The 23,603-nt window shown below is 40.0% G+C and overlaps 1 protein-coding gene across 3 annotated transcripts in view; it reads right to left on the bottom strand.

Annotated features, from left to right (window-relative positions):
• The window catches only part of LOC126253525 (beta-alanine-activating enzyme), a 186,295-nt gene that overhangs the window by 150,273 nt on the left and 12,419 nt on the right, over window positions 1-23,603 (bottom strand). For all 3 annotated transcript variants that reach the window (XM_049954905.1, XM_049954904.1, XM_049954902.1), the window contains exon 3: window positions 5,407-5,685. In XM_049954905.1, the coding sequence (XP_049810862.1) occupies window positions 5,407-5,685 (279 nt within the window). The remainder of the gene's footprint in view (window positions 1-5,406; window positions 5,686-23,603) is intronic.

The following is a 23,603-nucleotide window of genomic DNA, read 5'->3' as shown; positions in this document are numbered from 1 at the left end:
CATGGTTAGTCTGGTAAATTTCCATTAAGGAATGGAACACTTTTGTTGCACCTTCATAGTTGATTTAAGCTTGATTATTCCCAGGGTCATTCAACACTGTACAGCATACACTTGATTGTTAACAGCCTTCTGAATTGGTCAGAGTGCGTTTGATAATGGAGAAAAGAGATGTTTGCTCAATAGGATGAAGTTAACATAAACTCTGCAACATCCCTGCAGACCATTTGTTTTTAGGTTAACGAATTTAAACGCAATTGCACAAGCACCAAAGACAAAGCATGCTCCAGCCATGCAACTGAAGTCACCACAAAAGAAACCACTGACAAAATCAATGACATGATAATGCAAGATTGCCAAATAAAAATTCATGAAATTGCTGAGATTGTAGGCATCTCAACCAAGTGAGGGCATAATATTGTGCATGGAGAATTGACTATGCAGAAGCAGTGTGTGAAGTGGGTGTCGCGATTGCTCACAGTCAACCAAAAGTGCTTCTGGCAGAACTTTCAACACAATGTCTGGCAATGTGTAATCGCAGTCTGCAAAACATTTTGCACTAATTTGTGACTGTTGATGAAACCTGGATCTGTCACTACACACCAGACACAAAATGGCAATCAAAACATTGGGTCAAGGCTGGTGAAATTGCACTGAAGAAGGCAAAGACCATTTTGTTAGCTGGTAAGGTGATGGCCACATTTTTTTGGGATTCCCAAGAAATAATACTCATATATTACTTTGATAAAGGCAGAACCATAACTAGACTCTTATATGCTTCATTGTTTGATCATCTGAAACTTGTGTTAGATGAAAACTGTTGAAGTTTGGCCCACAGAAGAGTGCTCTTTCACCAGGATAATGTAACATCCCACACACCAGCAATGACAATAGCAAAAGTGAGTTTACTGGACTTGCAGTTGGTTCCTCAACCATCCTATACACCAGTTATCCACCCAAGTGACTTCTTCCTGTTCCCTAACTTAAAACTTTGCATTGCTGGGAAGAAATTTTCATGAAATGAGGAAGTGATCGTTACAGTCAATGAGTATTTTGCAGAGTTTGACAGAACTTATTTTCCCCGATGGGATGGAAAAGATGCAGAATCACTGGATCAAGTGTATATTCCTCAAACGAGATTATGTCAAGAAGTAAGGTGAGTTGTTTACAAAAAAAAACTCTTTTCTTCCTTTTTTACCACACTTATCAAACCACCGTAGTATGTCTCCAGTCATAAAAGGGACGCTATGGCTGTTGTATTGTCCCGTCTGTTAACATGCCTTCAAAGGCGATTTCAGATTTGGACTGTGTCCACAATGTCACTTCACAGTAAAGAGTAGTTATCCATCCTGGAATTTGCTCGCTGATTTGGTGTACATCTTAGTGACATCATTTAGTAATTCGATCACTATTAAGAAAAAAAATTAACTGAAGTTCCCCCTCATAATGGTCACCTGCAATTAACACCACCAGCTGATAATTGCTAACCACAGAGTATGGTTCATATGTACTTAAAGCAGAAGGCAACAGAACTGTGCACTGCCTGTTTAGAGGCAACAGTGAGGGAGGTGTTGACCCAGACAGAATGCAACAGTCTCAACACAATTAATTTTGGTCATCAGGCGACCATTATAGACAACAGTACAAACTTCCCAGCCTTGTGGTGTGCACAGAGGGGGGCAGGAAATACCTGATAGAACATGGATCAATGGCATCAGGCCATTTTCACTGAACAGCACAGTATTTGTCTTATGCCTGACAATCATTGAAGAAGAGTGTGAAGATAGCCAGGTCCAGTGCACACCTCAGAAACAGAGTCCTATGGGGTCACCAGGGATGTGGATCATCAAAATCAGACATGTCTCATCACTGTCAAGAGTATTTTGAAGGCTGTGCAATATAAGAACAATGAAAGTGTATGTGATGTTATGATGACTGAAAAAACAGCCTATGAGCACTGAAAGACAGTGCCACAGGTTACCCAACAGTCTTACATACAATACATCCACACCTTATTAACTGACAAAAATCCACCTCACGACAGAGATATTATTCTCTGAAACATATTGTGAATAGTACACGCTGGTGCCATTAAACGTAGCCTGACTCCCCTTTAAAATGTGAATGGAATGTTTTGGCAACTGAAACAGAGCAAACTGCTACAATGATGGACAGTTTTATGCAATAATTGATTATTAGCAATCTTCTGTCAGCATTTCAGTTTCATCAGTGAAGTTAGATGTTTCTCTTTGTGACCTGCAATAGGACTTTGTCAAGAGAAGAAAGACTTGAAATTGTGGAAGCATATGTGAAAACAGGTTCAATTAAGGAAATTTGATAAATTTTTGGGGTCGAGTATCTGGACAGAGGACTACCAGCAAAGAGAGCAATATAAACACTGGCACACCTACGGATCTGTGCAAAATGTGAAATGACAAAGAATTCTTTCAGTTCGCACACCAGAAGTTATTGCAAGCATCAGCTGAAAAATTATTCAGAGCCCAAAGAAGTCTACACAAAAACTGGCCCAACAGGCGGAGGTAAATAGGAGGAGTTGCCAGCGGATATTGAAAAGTCTTTATATGAAGCCATATGGTGTGATGGCTGCGCAGCAATTATGGCAGTACGACAGTTAGAGATGTGTAGATTACTGTACATGGCTTTTGAGTATCACCAACAACAGTTTATTAGACCCTTTCCATTACATCATGAGTGATGATGACCCATGGTTTCATCTTTCCTGTCATGTGAATTCACAGAAAACAAAGTACTGGGCAACGGAAAACCCTAATACTGCGGGTCAACAATCACTCCATGATGGAAAAAATTGACATTTGGTGCAGTGTAACAGGAACGAGCATCATTGGACTGATATTTTTTTGACATTACCCTCAACACAGTTGCACATATGGAAATTTTTGATACATTTTGTGGTCAACTCACTGAATATGAAAGACAATACTGCTTCTTGCAGCAAGATGGGGCAACATGCTGTATGTCTAAGGTATCCCTGGGACGAGTCCACAATGTCTTCACTGAGGAATGAACTGTCAGCAAACATTTATGGCCACCACACTCGCTAGATCTAACAACAAGTGATCTTTTCCTGTGAGGACATTGGAAGAGCAAGATCTATCAAACAAATCCACACACAATACAGGAACTGAAAGACAACACAACCATGATGTGCTGCCATCAATATCCAAACTTCACGTCAGATGTATCTGCCTATGTTTAGAAGTGCGTAGCTGTGTATTGATGTTGCAGGGGATCACTTTCAACATCTTCTGTAAATGCATTTTTCATTGGAAATAAATGGTAAGTCCATTTCAGCTCTTCCTTTCTGTAATTTCACAGCATTTCCTTTATACTTACATGGGCTACTTTTATCTAGACCATTCTGTACAATAAGTAGACTGGTTACAGTAATATGTAGTACAGAGCAGCATGCACCAACATTTTATCCAGCTCTACAGTCAAAATTTTAGCAGCAGGTTCATATTTAGAGACTATAATGTATGAGTACACTGTGCCCACCTTGCGATTACCTTTCTCCAAGAGGCAGGGATGAACCAAATGGAACATCCTGCAGTATCTGCCTTATGAGAAGCTGATTGAGCATGCCTGAGCCTGTTAAAACTTGCCATGAGTTATCACAGGGACCTCTTCACATACTAAACAATCTCAGGAGTGCCAGCAACTGTGAGCTGGATGGGGCTGAGCCAGAACAACAGGAAAGTGAGCCAAGGAGGAAGTATGATGGGGTGGAGTAACATGACACTGGATGATACCCAACAGTAGACTTTGGTTTCATGGATGTGCATTTATGGACAGAATTCATTTATTTTGGTTACTGTTTTACTTTTATTTCACAGTGAAGCTTCTTAAGAGTTATTCTTTTGCTCCCCACTCCCCTTGAATCTAAGCCCTACATACATATGCAGATATGTAAGTAGTGCAAAACTGGTTTTGAGCAGTTTATTTTTGTTAGTTTTCTTAAATATACAGGGTGTTTCAGGAGGAAATGAACACAATAAGAGGTAGATTCAAAGGAAAATATCACATAAACATCGGCTCTTTCCTCAGTAGGGTCTGAAATACTACTGCACTGAGATGACAAAAGTCACGGGATACCTTCTAATATTGTGTCGGACTTCCTTTTACCTGCCATAGTGCAACAACTCGATGCAGCACGGACATTTTGTTGGAATCCCCCTGCAGAAATATTAACCCATGCAGCCTCTACAGCCTTCCATAATTCCATATGTGTTGCCACTGCAGGATTCAGTGCACGAACTGACATCTCTATTATGGCCTGTAAATGTTCAATGGGATTTAAGGCAGATGATCTGGTGGAGAGAACATTCATTGATATTGCCCAGAATGTTCTTCCACCAATTGTGAATAACTGGCCCAGCAACATGTCGAACCGTCATTCATAAAAATTCCATCATTGTTTGGGAACATGCAGTCCATGAATTGCTGAAAATGGTCTCCAAGTAGCCAAACATAACCATTTCCAGTCAATGATCAGTTCCGTTCGACCAGGTGACCCAGTCCATTCCATGTAAACACAGCCCACTCCATTATAGAGCCACCACAGTGCCTTGTTGACAACTTGGGTCCATGGCCTCGTCGGGTCTGTGCCACATTCAAACCCTACCATCAGCTCTTGACAACTTAAATGGGGAATCATCTGACCAGGACAACTTTTTCCAATCATCTAGGGCCCAACTGATATGGCCACAAGTCCAGGAGAGATGCTGCAGCCAAATTTCGCCACACAGTCTTAATGGATACATTCGTCATACATCCCACATTTATTTCTGTGGTTATTTCATGCAGTGTTGCTGTCTGTTAGAATTGACAACTATGCACAAACGCCACTGCTCTCAGTTTTTAAGTGAAGCCCATTGGCCACTACATTGTCCACGGAGAGAGGAAATGCCCGAAGTTTGCTATTCTCAGCACACTATTGACACTGTGGCTCTCAGAATACTGAATTCCCTAACAATTTCCAAAATGGAGTATCCCATGCATCTAGCTCCAAGTACCATTGCATGTTCAAAGTCTGTTAATTCCTGTCCTGCAGCTATAATCACGTCGCAAAACTTTTCACATGAAACACTTGAATACAAATGACAGCTTTGCCAATGCATTACTCTTTCATAATTAGTTTACATGATACTACTGCCATCTGTGTAAGTACATATTGCTGTCCCATGACTTTTGTCACTTGAGTGTATTTGAATGAATCAGTCAGGAATAGGAATGATGAGGTGATTTTCTCTTCTTTAACATCCAATCAGTATTACTGTCACTGGAGGATGATCAGTTTAACTTGCAGTACTTAACACAAGAGACATCACAATGTATATAATTTCTGATCAGATATATGAAAATACCTACCTTGATGGTAGCAGGTTTAAACATTGTGCTAAAATGGAAGGTGATGGACAGGGTTCACCACCCAAAACTAAACACCGTAACTTCGGCATCATCTTCCAATTGTATAGTGTTCTCATCAATGATGGTGTCGTCTGCACTATTGTTGCCATTTCATAGGCAGTTGGTAATGCCAGACTAGCACCATTTGCCAAAGCTAGAAAGAGTTCCACAATGCTAGGATCAAATGTAAGTGACGTCCCAAGTAGTACGACATCTGACGTTTGAACATGGAGAATGTGCCTGTTGATTCCAGAGAAAAGCAATCACACATCAGCTGAATAAATTTAAGTAGTTATTTCTACTGCAATTATTACAATGAATTTTTTAACTGTTGCATATTAGAGAATTTTCTGGCAATGATATTTCCGGAAATATTACACAAAAATGCCACTTTAACTCACATAGATGTAAATAGCTCATTTCACATTTACATATGCATTAAGTACGGCTGAAAGCAAGGGGAAACTACGGCCGTAATTTTTCCCGAGGGCATGCAGCTTTACTGTATGATTAAATGATGATGGCGTCCTCTTGGGTAAAATATTCCGGAGGTAAAATAGTCCCCCATTCGGATCTCCAGGCGGGGACTACTCAAGAGGATGTCGTTATCAGGAGAAAGAAAACTGGCGTTCTACGGATCGGAGCGTGGAATGTCAGGTCCCTTAATCGGGCAGGTAGGTTAGAAAATTTGAAAAGGGAAATGGATAGGTTAAAGTTAGATATAGTGGGAATTAGTGAAGTTCGGTGGCGGGAGGAACAAGACTTCTGGTCAGGTGACTACAGGGTTATAAACACAAAGTCAAATAGGGGTAATGCAGGAGTAGGTTTAATAATGAATAGGAAAATAGCAACGCAGGTAAGCTACTACAAACAGCTTAGTGAACGCATTATTGTGGCCAAGATAGATACGAAGCCCACACGTACTACAGTAGTACAAGTTTATATGCCAACTAGCTCTGCAGATGACGAAGAAATTGAAGAAATGTATGATGAAATAAAAGAAATTATTCAGATAGTGAAGGGAGACGAAAATTTAATAGTCATGGGTGACTGGAATTCGAGTGTAGGAAAAGGGAGAGAAGGAAACGTAGTAGGTGAATATGGATTGGGGCTAAGAAATGAAAGAGGAAGCCGCCTGGTAGAATTTTGCACAGAGCACAACTTAATCATAGCTAACACTTGGTTTAAGAATCATGATAGAAGGTTGTATACATGGAAGAACCCTGGAGATACTAAAAGGTATCAGATAGATTATATAATGGTAAGACAGAGATTTAGGAACCAGGTTTTAAATTGTAAGACATTTCCAGGGGCAGATGTGGACTCTGACCACAATCTATTGGTTATGACCTGTAGATTAAAACTGAAGAAACTGCAAAAAGGTGGGAATTTAAGGAGATGGGACCTGGATAAACTGAAAGAACCAGAGGTTGTACAGAGTTTCAGGGAGAGCATAAGGGAACAATTGACAGGAATGGGGGAAAGAAATACAGTAGAAGAAGAATGGGTAGCTTTGAGGGATGAAGTAGTGAAGGCAGCAGAGGATAAAGTAGGTAAAAAGACGAGGGCTAGTAGAAATCCTTGGGTAACAGAAGAAATATTGAGTTTAATTGATGAAAGGAGAAAATATAAAAATGCAGTAAATGAAGCAGGCAAAAAGGAATACAAACGTCTCAAAAATGAGATTGACAGGAAGTGCAAAATGGCTAAGCAGGGATGGCTAGAGGACAAATGTAAGGATGTAGAGGCTTATCTCACTAGGGGTAAGATAGATACTGCCTACAGGAAAATTAAAGAAACCTTTGGAGAAAGGAGAACCACTTGCATGAATATCAAGAGCTTTGATGGAAACCCAGTTCTAAGCAAAGAAGGGAAAGCAGAAAGGTGGAAGGAGTATACAGAGGGTCTATACAAGGGCGATGTACTTGAGGACAATATTATGGAAATGGAAGAGGATGTAGATGAAGATCAAATGGGAGATACTATACTGCGTGAAGAGTTTGACAGAGCACTGAAAGACCTGAGTCGAAACAAGGCCCCCGGAGTAGACAACATTCCATTGGAACTACTGACGGCCTTGGGAGAGCCAGTCCTGACAAAACTCTACCATCTGGTGAGCAAGATGTATGAAACAGGCGAAATACCCTCAGACTTCAAGAAGAATATAATAATTCCAATCCCAAAGAAAGCAGGTGTTGACAGATGTGAGAATTACCGAACAATCAGTTTAATAAGCCACAGCTGCAAAATACTAACACGAATTCTTTACAGACGAATGGAAAAACTGGTAGAAGCCGACCTCGGGGAAGATCAGTTTGGATTCCGTAGAAATACTGGAACACGTGAGGCAATACTGACCTTACGACTTATCTTAGAAGAAAGATTAAGGAAAAGCAAACCTACGTTTCTAGCATTTGTAGACTTAGAGAAAGCTTTTGACAATGTTGACTGGAATACTGTCTTTCAAATTCTAAAGGTGGCAGGGGTAAAATACAGGGAGCGAAAGGCTATTTACAATTTGTACAGAAACCAGATGGCAGTTATAAGAGTCGAGGGACACGAAAGGGAAGCAGTGGTTGGGAAGGGAGTAAGATAGGGTTGTAGCCTCTCCCCGATGTTATTCAATCTGTATATTGAGCAAGCAGTGAAGGAAACAAAAGAAAAATTCGGAGTAGGTATTAAAATCCATGGAGAAGAAATAAAAACTTTGAGGTTCGCCGATGACATTGTAATTCTGTCCGAGACAGCAAAGGACTTGGAAGAGCAGTTGAACGGAATGGATGGTGTCTTGAAGGGAGGATATAAGATGAACATCAACAAAAGCAAAACGAGGATAATGGAATGTAGTCGAAGTAAGTCGGGTGATGTTGAGGGTATTAGATTAGGAAATGAGACACTTAAAGTAGTAAAGGAGTTTTGCTATTTGGGGAGCAAAATAACCGATGATGGTCGAAGTAGAGAGGATATAAAATGTAGACTGGCAATGGCAAGGAAATCGTTTCTGAAGAAGAGAAATTTGTTAACATCGAGTATAGATTTAAGTGTCAGGAAGTCTTTTCTGAAAGTATTTGTATGGAGTGTAGCCATGTATGGAAGTGAAACATGGACAATAAATAGTTTGGACAAGAAGAGAATAGAAGCTTTCGAAATGTGGTGCTACAGAAGAATGCTGAAGATTAGATGGGTAGATCACATAACTAATGAGGAGGTACTGAATCGGATTGGGGAGAAGAGGAGTTTGTGGCACAACTTGACCAGAAGAAGGGATCGGTTGGTAGGACATGTTCTGAGGCATCAAGGGATCACCAATTTAGTATTGGAGGGCAGCGTGGAGGGTAAAAATCGTAGGGGGAGACCAAGAGATGCATACACTAAGCAGATTCAGAAGGATGTAGGTTGCAGTAGGTACTGGGAGATGAAGAAGCTTGCACAGGATAGAGTAGCATGGAGAGCTGCATCAGACCAGTCTCAGGACTGAAGACCACAACAACAACAACAACGTTTCACCATCAGGCACTCCTTAAGTCTGTTCAGACATAACTAAACACTAAATGTGGTAACTGGTAACTATATAAGACTCTGCAGCATACGCATCTACAACTATAATCAATGTTTCAAGGTATAAAGTAGTTGGTGTTTGGGGTTAATTAAAAAGCAACAATGAAAGAGGTACAGAATATACAGAAAGGCTGTGGCACATTATTCCACTGCTCCCTGCACTGCCATGCCATACTACTAGTCACTATGTTTCAGAAAGTCATTCTGCAGTTGTTTTGGAAGTGAGAAGTTCTGTCTACAGTTTTGTAATCCACACAATTGCTGAATTTGTTTTCAGGACCGTGCCTGCCATGTGTTCAAAGAATAAATGCATGCACATACCCTGGAATATGATTGAAGATTAGTGTACATACTTTTACATACTTTCTATAACTGCGCTATGTATTGTGTACATTTATGTATTTGTTTACTTGTGTAATAAAGCTTGTTTCTTTCACGCTCTCCATGGCATATACCTTAATCCATACGATATTCAAAGAATTTGCATCTTTCGAAACATTTCCGAAACGTCAGTATCATGGGACTACACATTTTTGTTGTGACTGAGAACTACTGGATGGAAGGTGCAGTGAATTACATTCTTTTTATATAAGTAGTATAAGGAAAGTGGTCAGTTTTTCACAGATGTAGTACGCATTACTCCAATAATTGTTTTTGTTGCTTTCTGGAAGTTTTAAATGAAATATGCTTTCACATTATAAAATATGGGTTAACAGACAGGAAGGCCTGTAATTTTCTGTGGATATACAGTTGCTTGTTTCAGATTACAAGAGGAGCTCTTTGCATGCAAAGTAAAATGGTCAAGTTACTCTATGAAACAATCTTCGTATGCTTTCATATGTGAGTAGACATTTTACAAAGTTTAGATCTTTATAATGGATAGATGATAAATTAATTCAGTAGAAAGCTAATTTAGCTAGGGTGTGGCTTAAGAATTAATTTTATAAACTTATGATCATCCAACAACTTCACTGTATATTTGACTGGCTGGGTGGGTTAAGTTGTACTACATCTGATCCATGAATTGGAGTTTACTTACTTGATCTATGTAACAATCAGTTTACTTCACTTATATCAAATACAAATTTAACAATATGTCACATACAATTCATATAAAGTGCACATGCTGTGCTGTGGGGCAGTACGTATGGTTGGAAACAAAGAACACACCTTGTACATCGTGATTGCAGTCTTGGAACAATAAAAGTGTCAACATTGCAATTGTGGCATAGGAAATGTGTTCTTCACTTCCAATTTACATAAAAGCAAAATTTTTTCAAACATTTCTCTCTTAATTCTGTTATCCAGAAGTTGTGGATTACACATATCTCCAGCTGAATTTGGAATTTGCTGTTTTGGATGTGTCTTATGTATAGTGGAGTATGCATTAATCCACACAAACACTGATATCAAACTGAATTTTCCAGTCCATGTCTTCTTTTTCTGAATGTCACACACCAGATCATCTGGGACTGAAGTATTTGTATGTATGTATAACAGTAATTGCTGAAAGCAACCAGTGTAACTTCACTTCTGCCTTTAACTGCTCAACATTAACAGATGGACTTTATCTCATAGCTATTGACACATTATCCACCTATGTCCTGTATCACAACATTTTCTTTTGACTTCTGAAAATATGGCAGAGGCTTATTAAATTTGCTGTATTCTGGCTGCAGTGTTGTCTCTATTCTATCTCTTTGTCCCTATGCTATCTCTTTGTACACAAGTCTTTGAATTTCACAGAAATAATCAACAAGAAAACACTAATTGTTTGCAAAATTCAATTCAAGTACTCAAAAACTAATCATAACTGAAGGTGTAATATACCAATTAAGATCATCATCCATATTTGCCCTTCTCATGGCATATATCTGATTTCTAATCATAACTGAAGGTGTAATATACCAATTAAGATCATCATCCATATTTGCCCTTCTCATGGCATATATCTGATTTATTTGTAATTTTCTTTGCAGATAACATTTCCATTACTACTAATGAGATTGAGTCTGTAATTATTTATATTCCAATTTTCATGCATGAGAAGTTTGTTCTTGTAATGAAATGCTATTATGCATACTTCCACACCTGTGTGCATTAAAATTTGTTTTTTTACTTCAACTGTCATCACACTGAGAAGGTAGGGTTTCCTGCTTGTGATTTGTACCATGGAAGAAGATTGTGCACTGCATATCTGTTTATTTATAGTGAACCAGAAGTTTGTGAGGGACACATCATTATCACTGATCTAATAAATGCTAAAGGTACACTAATGTTGAAAAAGAGAGATAAGCATCTGCCCCAAAACTATTTACCAATTCCGATTGTTCTCATTTTCTCCAAAGTTTTCAAGTCTCTTACAGACAACCAGCTAAACAACTATTTCAACAAGCATGCTCTCCTCTCCAACATACAGCTTGGATTCCAAAGTCATAACAATTCTACTACTGTTGTCACTGAATTTGTTAACCAGAAGTTAACTACATTTGAAAATAAGGGCTGGTATCTATTGTATTTTATGGTCTCAGTAAAGCCTTTGGCTGTATACTCTTTACAACCCTGCTTGAAAAACTGTAATTTTATGGCATATACAACCTACCCTTAGCTGTAATCAAGTCCTATTTAATGAGCAGAAGGCAGTTTGCCTCAATTAACAATAGATGCTCTTAGTTAAGGAAGATCAGATTACAGTGTCACAGGGCTTGGTCCTTGGTCCATTTCTGTTCATCATTGCAAGTAATTATATAACTTACCACGCCGGAGCTAGTTGTGTAGTGTTTTATGCAGACACATTGACACAACTCAATACACACCAACTCACGAATGAACTGGTTTTCTTCTAATGAACTCGTTCATAATCTGATAAAACACAAGAACCAACGCTGAGGTGATTACTAAAGCTGTAGAAAGTAAAACAGTAAAATCATTATGCTTTCGTAGTGACTCCAAATTAAACTAGGAGGAACATATTGGTCAGGTCTGTAAGAAAGTAGTGAAGTGTGCTATCTCATGTGGAAACTGACAGATACAGTCACTAATGAGTATGTGAGATGGCATGCTTTAGCCTTTTCCTGTCACATACTTCCTACAGCATACTAATACAGGGTGTCTACAGATTTTCAGAGGATCAAATCCCCAACCTTTTTATGACTTTTTCATTATCTCTTTAGTTATACTCATGACCTCTCGAAAATATGCATAGTACAATGATGAAAATACTTCTTTTTTACTAACTTGAAAGCTGGTTGAAATAAAAGATAAATGCAATAAATCTTGTATCACTTAAACTGTATGTCAGCATGAATAATGTAACTGTGTGTAAACTGAAGCACACCACTCACCAAATGCTATAAAAACATTAAACTCTCACACAGGATGGGGTATTATTATTTTCAGATGTATTTATCATCAAATCAATTAAAATACAAATTGTTTTAAATATTAATGTAGTGAAAACTTACAATTTTCCTTAAGACAATATAACAATTTTGAAGGTACAAAATTTATGTCAAATGTTAAACTTCACAGTAAAAGATGCTATGTTTAAGTTTCTCAGCTAAACTTGAAATTTTAACACCTGAAACTTCAGCTTCTTCTTTTGCCTTTTCTATAATCGTTCTTTTTTTTATTTTTGAGGTCTTATTTCTTGAACTATTCTTCTTCCAATATTGGCCAGTTCATTTTCATCAGATTTCTTCTTTTTGAGGCTTCTACTCTTTCTGATGAAGCATTCTTCACAGCTAATATCACTGATTTTGCAACTCTATTGCAACCATCCCACTGATACACCAGGTAGAAGATACCTGTTTGGAAAAAAATCATGTCTTGCTGTGTGAAGGAGTCTACAACTACCATCTGCACGTCATCATCCAACAGGAATTGTTGACACTTCAAGGCCTTTTTTAAGAGTTCCGAAGTAGTGATAACCACATGGGGAGAGGTCAGGACTGTCGGGTGGGTGATCGAGAGTCTCCCATTTGAGGTTGGCATAACTTTGGCGTTATGTCGTGTGCTGTATGCGGATGTGCATTATCATGAAGCAGTAATATCCCTTGCTGCACCATTCTCCAACAGCACTTTTCGACAGACATGCTGCTCCTTACAAATTCTTCAATTTCCAATGGATGTCTGCCAGTGTTTATCCAGCCAAGAAAGAAATAACAGTACATTTTTCCTGTTTGGACGCAACTAGTAATAATGTCACCACGGTTCACGTTTCTGCATTTACCACACACGTCGGAAAGACACAAAAGCCAAACTAATTCCTTTCCCACCTGTTGGTGCTTATATACCCACACCAGAGTCACACTATTTGCATATACACTGCAGCAACATCCTCAAATGGAAACCATTTCATCGCCCCTCATATCTTTCAATGTCACTACACAATAATTGCGTCATGTGTAATTTCATTTGGGTGATAGGGCAGGTCTAGACCCCATGGGCCCCCTCTGGCTACATCCTTGTTTGCAGCAATTTTTACATAAAGACTTTGCAAAATACCTGTACACACACTTCTGAGTTAAGGATATCCTTTTGCATGTAGTTCTTGCTAACATCAGTGACACCAAATGCAATATCTACATAACAACTTGTTTTATGATTACATGCTTTCATGACATCAATAGCAAGTAACATGCTACAATTTGTCTCCATTTCCATGACAGTTATCTTTATGAATCGAGAAGCAATGCTATACATTAAACTGTACAAAAAGTGGAAGAGAGAGGCGTTTGACCAATACTTAGTTAACAGTTCCTCAAATTCAATTGACAATGATACAAGAAACTCAAGTTTTGCATGAAGGAATTTGTCTTCTCAGCAATGTTTGGTTTCTTCAAAGTTTCGACTTTCAGTTGGTCTTTTCTGAACTTCACCAACATACTTCTTCAAATGAGCAATAAGTTCATGACTTCAATATTTCCAATCCATCTCATAGGACAAAATTTGAGAGCAAACTTGGAAAAACCCAGTGATATTTGAGAAGGTTGCAAACATTTGTGCTTAATTATCTTCTTCATTGATTAGAAATGCTTCTAAACCATACAATATCTTCAACTCACATTTGGCACATGTTAAATTTTGAATTATATTCTTCAGTGACAAATTAAAACATTTCAGACCCTCCAGGAAACTTGCCAGTAAATCAGAAGATGTGCCAGAATTCAAAAACATAGATGTTAAATATTTTGAAGGTACAGACTGATTTTGTTCATTCCAGAAATGAACCACCAAATCCGTCAGTACCTTTTGGACAACTTTGTCTAATAGGAAAAATAGTGAGACAGACACAAGTTGTGCTGAAGAGTCCTAGAATCAATGCCAACACAGCTACGGAGCTCATGTCGAAAGTTCCAGTGCCACCAAGAATATATGGAGTACCTATAGTCCAGAAGGAAGACTTCTTTGAGATCAGTTATCAATGGGATCAACTCACCCCATATTATTTGGAAAAATATCTGAGCCACAAATTATGCAGCCTGGATGGCCATTTGAAATGTTGTCTTTAGGATTCGACACATTTCATCAGCTTATAAGGGAACAGCAAGTAGTAGCTCTTATGGTCAGCTTTCACATAAACTTTTTGTTTACCGACATGCCTATAGTTGAGACCACCAATGTCCTCCAGGAGCAAATATCGCCAGATTTCTGCAACCTAGAGCACTTGTGTTTTGTATTTTAGTTGGCAGGGCAAATTTTATGAGCAAACAGACAGAATAGCCATGGGCTCCCCCCCCCCCCCCCCCTCTCACATGTAGCAGCTGACATATTCATGGAAGTCTTCAAACAAATTGTACTAAATTCCAAGCCATTGTGCCCATGTTACTGCCCACGACGACATTAGATGCCACCTAGTGGCATTGCGGGCACGTGACACGGTAACAAAAGTTGTAAGTGGAGCAGACATGGACAGGGGATCACCCTATCAAAGATATGGGCTGTAAATAGGGAAATTCACTGAGATGGCAACTTTGACAAAGGGCAGATTATTATTATGCAGAGCCTGTGAATGAGTCTCTCTAAAACGGTGGAGCAGATCGAATGTGCTATTGTCTTGAACATGTATGGAAAGACTGCCATTAGGGGCTAAATGGTACGACATCCACAACTCTTCAAAGGAGACAAGGTTTGGAGGCTTGTCTGCCTTGCAAAGTAGGATAGATGGTGATATGTGGCATCTGTGCTGACAGATCACAACACTGATGCAAGCACAAGTGTTTTAGAGCACATCATTCATCATACATTGTTGAATATGGAGCTCCACAACACCCCACAACTACATGTTCCCATGTCGACCCAACAACATCTTCAATTACGACTGCAGTGGGTATTGGGCCTTCAGGATCCGACCGTCGATCAATGGAAATATGCTGCTTCTTCGGGTGACACACATTTTGCTACACTAGGTCAATGTTCATCTCCACAAATACCTTCATAGAGGTGAACAGCAGCTCAAAACATGCAGCATGCCATGGATGTAGGCTGGTGGTAGCAATATTATGCTATGGGAGACATTCTCCTGCACTATCATGGGACCTGTGGTGGTAGTCAAAGACACAATGACAGCTGTGAACCACCTGCATCCCTTCACGCTTCATGTCTTCCCCGATGGCAATGTCATCTTTCAGCAGTATAATTGTCAGTGTCTCAGGGATACAACAGTTTTGGAGGTAGTACTAACTCGCTAGAGAGAGGAGAACGAGTGGGAGGATGGGGTGGGGTGGAGGGACGAGGGGGGATTTGGTAGGGGGTGTTTCATTTGTTGCCTTCCTAGCCTCACTGCACACTTTCTTCATACTTACCCCCCATGGACCTGCAACCCACATTCCAGTCATTTTATTAATTTTTTCTTTAATCACATAGTGTTTTTCAGGTTGATTTCAGTTGGTTTTCCACCTTGCACTACCGACCTCCTCCCACAGATTCCCCCAGATGTCAACCATTGCAACCTTTTCATGATTTTTCTCACGTGTTTTGGTGTATTTTTGCGGATTTTTTTGGACATATTTCTATGAGTTTTACATATTTTTTTACGCATTTTTATCCTGCACAATGAATCCTTGACCCTTCGATCTGCATCAATACAGAAAAGTTTCCTTATCCCTAACCAGAGCCCAGTACCATATATTGTTCCTTCATTGTTGCTTGGCTCATGGAATCGTCCCAAATGGCCTTACCATCAAATTACCCAACCAGCTGCAACCCTTCCTTCCACAATGACCTCCATGTGTACAGATTCCGCCAGTCTTTAACCCTCACCAACATAGTCCTGCAGAACCATATCAAGCCAAAACCTCCTTGCAATACCTCCTATCCATCCATAAAATTCTCCTTCCTTGCTATCCCAAATTCCTGAATCTTGTAACACACATTGAAACTCTTGCTCACCAGCAATTACAGCAGTATGTGCAATGCCACCTCAAAAATCTCTCCACCCTGTTCACTTCCAACTCCCACCTTGGACTACCACTATCCACCTCCTCTACAACAAGCTCCAAATCTCCCCCACATCTTTTAATAGCTGACAAACCCTGCCTTGCAGACCTACTAATTTACCACACCTTCAGAAACTCACTCCCCCTACCTCACAGAGTCCAGAACCTAAACAAACCCGAAACAGTCACGAAACTGTCCTCCAAATCCTTAGCCCCACAAACATATCAGTCCTTTCCAAAGGCCTCATTTTTTGCCCCATTCCCAAATTCAATCATGCGGGATTTGGTAAAGGTACTCTCTCCTTCTTCCGGTCTCTACAGTACAAACACTGTTTTGCCAGCGACCCTACCAATCACATTCAACCAAAGATCAATGTTGAACCCTGCATACCTCCTTCCAACTGTGATCCACCCCCACTGCCCCCAAATCATCCCCTGTTCACTTTCCAGAATTCCTTAACCTCGAACCTTGAATCGCCATCATTCCTCAAATTGGAAGCTGACCTTACATCCACAAAAAGAACTGTATCTCAGAACTTCTCCTCGGAGTCCATCTCTCTCCTCACCCCTACCACTCCATGCACTCCTCCCTTCTACATGCTTCCTACAGTCCATAAACTCAATCACCAAGAACACCCCATTGTGGCCTGTTACTGTGCCTCCAATGAGAGAATCTCTAGGCTACTACCCACCACCTACCCTCTTATATAAAAGAGACAAACCATTTCCTCCACCGACTCTCCATAGTTCCCGTTCCTTTACCACATGGTGTGCTGCTCATCACTACTCATGCCACCTCTCTTTAAACTACCATCCCTAATTCCCATGCCTTTGCACTACTGAACACTACTTTTCCCAATGCCCTACAGATTCTAAACCTGTAACTTCTTTCCTAGTCACCATGACCAACTATATTCTCACCTACTGTTGTGTTGGCTGAAGAGCCAACACCGTGTTACAAGAGGAGGCCGAAATGCACACGTTTAGCTCACGCAGGCTGGCTTGAGGAGGGAAGAACTATACTGACGTGAGGTCTGGAACATGACAAGGAATGAGAATTCAGAAAGCAGACGTAATTAGTTTCATACTTAACTTTAATCCATTAATGATGAACGTCGCTCTTGATGGTACATGATTCACAATATTATCTGTTCAGAATAGTAACTGAATATGGCGCCTTGCTAGGTCGTAGCAAATGACTTAGCTGAAGGCTATGCTAAACTGTCGTCTCAGCAAATGAGAGCGTATGTAGTCAGTGAACCATCGCTAGCAAAGTCAGCTGTACAACTGGGGCGAGTGCTAGGGAGTCTTTCTAGACTAGACATGCCGTGTGGCGGTGCTCGGTCTGCAATCACTGATAGTGGCGACACGCGGGTCCGACGTATACTAACGGACCACGGCCGATTTAAAGGCTACTACCTAGCAAGTGTGGTGTCTGGCGGTGACACCACACCTACAATTATTTCTCCTTTGAAGGCATTGCCTACAAACAAACTTGTGGTATGACTATGGACACCTGCATGACACCATGCTACACCAACCTGTTCATGGGCCCTCTACAGGAATACTTTCTAACACCCAGAATCCCAAACCCCTCACCTGGTTCAGATTCATTAATGACATCTTCGTGATCTGGATCAAGGGTGAGGACACCCTATCCACATTCCTCCATAAGTACAACACCTTCTCCACCATTCACTTCACTTGGTCCGCATCAACCCAACAAGCCATCTTCCTCGATGTTGACCTCCACCTCAAAGATAGTTACACCTGTACCTCCATTCATATCAAACCTACCAACCACTAGCAATACCTCCACTTTGACAGCTGCCACCGATTCCATACCAAGAAGTCCCTTCCATAAAACCTAGCCACCTGTGGCCATCACATCTGTAGTGACAAGCAGTTCCAAAGTCCCAACATCTGGTCATCGAGGAACATTCACCTTGTGGCGCAGTACCAGCCAGGACTGGAGCAACTGAGACACATTCTCAGCCAGGGTTTCGGCTACCTCTAGGGTTTCAGCTACCTCACGTCATACCCTGAAACGAGGAATGGCCTACCCACTATCCTTCCCACCCCTTGTACAGTGGTATTCCACCACTGACCAAACCTACACAATATCCTTGTTCATCCCCACACAATCCTGGCTCCCAACCCTTTGCCTCACGACTCATATCTCTGTAATAGACGAAGATCATGACCTGTACAGCCTCTTACCACCACCTACTCTAGTCAGGTCACAAGCATCACCTTCCCATCAAAGGCAGGACTATCTGTCAAACCAGTCATGTGATCTAAAAGCTAAGTTGCAACAACTGTGCTGAATTCTATGTGGGCATGACAACCAACAAGCTGTCTGTCTGCATGAATGGCCTCGACAAACTGTGGCCAAGAAACAGTTGGACCATACAGTTGCTGAGAACACTGTCCAACACGACATTCTTTATTTCAATGATTGCTCCACAGCCTGTGCCATCTTGATCCTTCCCACCAACACCAGCTTTTCTGAACTGTGCAGGTGGGAACTCTCCCTACAATATATGCTAAATTCCTGTATCTCTCCTGGCCTGTCTCCATTAATCATTGTCCTTTGACCACCTACCCCCTTTCCTGTTCCCATCCCAGCCTACATAGCCCTCTGTTCCACCACAACACCCACAGCCTTCGTATTTCTCACCTTTTCCACTGCTCCCTCCTCCTGCCCTCCATCTAACCTCTTGACTGCATCTAGCTGCCCTGTCTGCTCCCACAAGCAGCACTTTACTGTCCCCGATCCTTATCTTACTATCCCTCCATCTCCCTTCCTCAGCCTCCTTCTTATCCCCTACCAACAAGTTTGCTCATCCCATCATGCACTGCTCCTCGCAGTTTGGCCTTGGCAACCAGATTGTGGTCATGTCTGTGCGAGTTGCACTTAAGGGCACATTTGTGTGTGTGTGTGTGTGTGTGTGTGTGTGTGTGTGTGTGTGTGTGTGTGTGTGTTTTGTCTAATCAGATAAAGTCCTGTTTGGCTGGGAGCATGTTTGTCAGTCTTTTTTTTTGTGCCTCCCTGCAAGTCAGTAGCTCCGTTATATGATGTGTAGCAATTATCTTTTTCACAATATAGTCATTTTCACCTCATTCTTTTTGTCAAACATTTGCTTCTAGCTCCTCCCATGAGCTTTTCACAGAAAACTCAGAGAGGAAGCTGCGTGGCATTAAATTTCCTTCAGTTTGATGTATACTTTTGCACTTTATCTTCAACCAATCAAAAGTTATAGAATTTCTAGGATGTACACTCAAATCCAATGCTCCTCTAGAAATGAGTATTTCAGAGCTTGCTGCGTTTTAACTGCTGTATCTTGCTGTTTTGGTGAATAATGACATTTTAACAGTGGAAATAAGGTAATCTCAATTGAAACACAACACTTTTTTTATAATTATAGCTTTTATCATATCATTACGAATCATGTAATGAAAGTATTTACATGGACTGATAGTAATTAAAAAATGAAAAAAAGTGCATTCAAGGCAACACCTTGATTTTTTCGAGCCGAAGGGTCGAGGTTTAGTCATCTTCGTCAGAAGTGAAGATGTCGTCCAACAATACAGGTAGAGTACCGATGTCGTCATCATAACCTTCTTCCTGAATTAATGTTTTCACTCCATTGTTGCACTTGCTCTTGCAATTCGGGTATGCAACACATTTTACAGCCACATGTGCCACTGTCACAATCTTTTGCGCAATGGCAAAAAATAATCTTCAAGGTTTCATCAGGGGCAGCATCCGACTATGAGAGTTTTGGAACTAGTTGGTCATTCCTCCCCTCCCAATCCCAATTTGGTGCCCCATCTTTATGTTCCTCCTCTAACCACAGGTGTGGTTGGTGGTATGTCAGGAATGCATGCTGCTTAACAGTTCCTTCGGTTGGAAAGGGAGTTGAGAGAGAAGGCTTCATGTTTCCACCTGCTCTGATAAACTATTTGTAGCAGAACTCGTTGAGGGACATTTTTGTGGCTGTAGTGCCATACTACATGAGAGTACCCAATGGAGAATTGTGGGAAAATAGCTTGGTTGCACATTGTGTGATTTTGAACTTCTGGTACATTTTGACAAAAACCATTTGACTCTTGCAATATACTGTCGATGTTGTGTAACACCCTATAAATGCATGTAAGAATAACAAATGGGCATTGTCCTTCATTTTCAACTCCTGTTGCAGCTTTTGTGAGGAATATGCACTCATCTTTACTCTTCCCTTACAGGTTTTACCAGCAGAATGTCATGATCAGTTGGGGTTTGGTTACCAAGACAACAGCCAAGTCGATGTCCTCTCCAGGAACAGCAACCAAGGAATTCTGCAATTTGTTGATAGTTGTCCTCACAATATCAACTCTAGCATCACCTGAAGCTTGGAGCATATTTATCCCATTTTTCTGCAGGTGCATCAACAGTAGGTTTATCAGCTGATTCTTACTATGAAAGTTGGAAAGGAAACCATTTTGTTTGACTTTAATTTCAATTTCCAAACTGAGACTGACATCACACATCTGCTGGGTCATTACGATCGACTCTGTTCAGCTGCTTTTGTGCTCTCTCATGCGTCAGCGTACTATCAGAAATGATGGTACAATCTCTTCCATGATAATGGGTCTTCAGAAATCTAACATAACAATCACAAATGGTTGATACAGTTCTCTACTGTTACCAAACAACTTTGTGGACTAGGAATCCCAACAACAAATTTAAAGTTAGTTAAATAAGATCCTTTTCAGTTTCCTTAAACAGTGTGTATAGTGCTGATTTCTGCACTTCCTCATTCCACTTTCATTGATGAATCCCAGAAGGTACAGAGCCAGTTCATATAGGATATAATTTTTCAAATTGTCATCTGATCTCTTGGTAATGTAGACTCACTGAAAAAACAAGAATGGATCCACAACTTTTTCATTGTCAGTCTTGATTTTCCAATTCATTGAGAAAGGAGGAAGTACACAATCTTTCCATGACAGTTTGATTTTTATGAATTTCAAGTTTTCCACTTTTACCATTTCTCATTTGCCAACTGTGACTGCACCATAACATAAGATTAAATCATCTCCCACAACACCTGTCACTATTGACATGATTTTCTCAGCCCTCAGGAAAAGGCTGTGATTATCATAATAATATAACATAAGTTGTAATTATAAAAAAAGTGTAGTGTTTCAATTGAAATTACTTTATTTCCATTGTTAAAATGTTGTTATTCATAAAAAAGCAAGCAGCAGTCAAAATACAACAGGCACTCGAGACAATTATTTCTAGAGGAGCATTGATACTGAGCTTACATCTTAGAAATTCTATAACTTTTGGTTTGCTGAAGATAAAGTGCAAAAGTGTACATCACACTGAAGGAAATTTTTCTGAATATAGATTGTGGGAGGCACTAGACATAAATTTTTGACAAAAGGAGAGAGGTAAAAATGATTTTTTCAAATATCATCAATTTTCGCCAATGCATATCTCAAAGACCATTGGGAATTCTACAAATATGTATAGAGATAATTTTATAGTAAATTTAATTGGCTTTCATTTTTATTTGGAACAGTTTTTTTCTACTGATATAATCAAAGAACCAAACAATGTGACCTATCCATCACCTCCTGCCTAGCTCACCTCACAGGGCGTGGGGATTTTTAGAATGTTTGCCACCTAACTATTCCTAAAGAAGTCAATTCTTGCATAGTCCACGCACTCTACACCCCTCTTTGATGCACTCATTGACTGGATTATATGGAAAATTTTGAAGTAACAACCCCACTTGAGTGGGATGCAATGGCATGTAGGTGAACAGTATATGTCATAATTCTGTGCTCAGAATATAATTTCATGGATACTGCATCACGGATTTCATTTCCTTGGATTCCCATATTGCAGCTACCCAATGGGTGACTCATCTATCTGTTGCCTTTACTGTAGGTGGAGAGTATGCTGGATGCACTGGGTGGTTTTTTTCTGGTGGGTACTTGTGCTGAATGAATGATACAGCACAGAGGCCGTCAGAGCAAACAAGGACTCCTGTACTATTTTTATGACTTACCTTCTCCATTGTCCTCAGTACTGCTTGTAGCTGTACAGGAACAATGATGATGATAAATACAAATAAAAACCATAAACACACTGTTGATGTGAATCCTGAAGGCATATTTAAGAGAAATGCCTGTGCAAGTAACTAAGCTTCCTTCCTTGCACCAACCAGCATGTATGACTGCCGAACTGAATATAGAATTTGACGCACTGATTCTGTAACACTCTAGTAATTTTAAAAAGAGTTTAGGGACTAAAAAATCCATGATGGACACTCCCTCCCTCTTCCATGAGGCCTGAATGAGGCTACAACCACTTCACACAAAACCTTGCAAGGGTCATAAAACGGACACACATAATTATAGGCTTAGATCTATCTTAGTGAGAGTCTCGAAGGTCAGCAGAAAAACAATTTATAATTGGGTTATAATTTTTTTTTGTAAAAACTGCTTACTAAGTTAACAACAGTTTAGCTTCAGAAGGAGAAAATCTATTAATTGCCTCTATACTCTTTGTTAAATGAAATGATACAGGATTTAATGGAAAAAAGCTAACACATGGAATTTCCTTCATCTCAACAAAGTATCTGATTTTGAAAAGCATGCATTACTTCTACTACTACTACAGAAAATGCTAAATTATGGGACAGGGGCACATTTCGATCCTATCTACAGGTCAGGTAATAGAGTGTGGTAATCATATCACAAAGTGAGGGAACTGTACAATCCAGTGAACAAATTGGCAAACAAGGCCCTCCATAGTTGTCAATACTCAGTCCACTTTTCTTTATAATGTTTATTAATGATCTCCCAAGCTACATTAAAAAGGGGCTACCAGTAAAATTTACCGCATTATAAATGTCCTACTCATTAATCATCTGACACAGGAACTAAGACAAATGATTCACAAATCAACAACAGAATAATAAGCTGGTTAAACGGCAACGAACTATTACTAGGCACAGAAAACATGGTGTGTTTCCAGGTGTTCTGCCTAGTTGTTGTTTCCACAGAATGGTACATAAAATGAAAACAACACCTTGGCAAAACTCCCAGAAGCACACCATTAATCACTAAATCAAAGAAAACCCGAGATATCACACAAATGCA

This window comes from Schistocerca nitens, chromosome 4 (genome assembly GCF_023898315.1).
Source record: "Schistocerca nitens isolate TAMUIC-IGC-003100 chromosome 4, iqSchNite1.1, whole genome shotgun sequence".
Classification (NCBI taxonomy): Eukaryota; Metazoa; Arthropoda; class Insecta; order Orthoptera; family Acrididae; genus Schistocerca; species Schistocerca nitens.
This window is presented reverse-complemented; position numbering and strand designations above follow the sequence as displayed.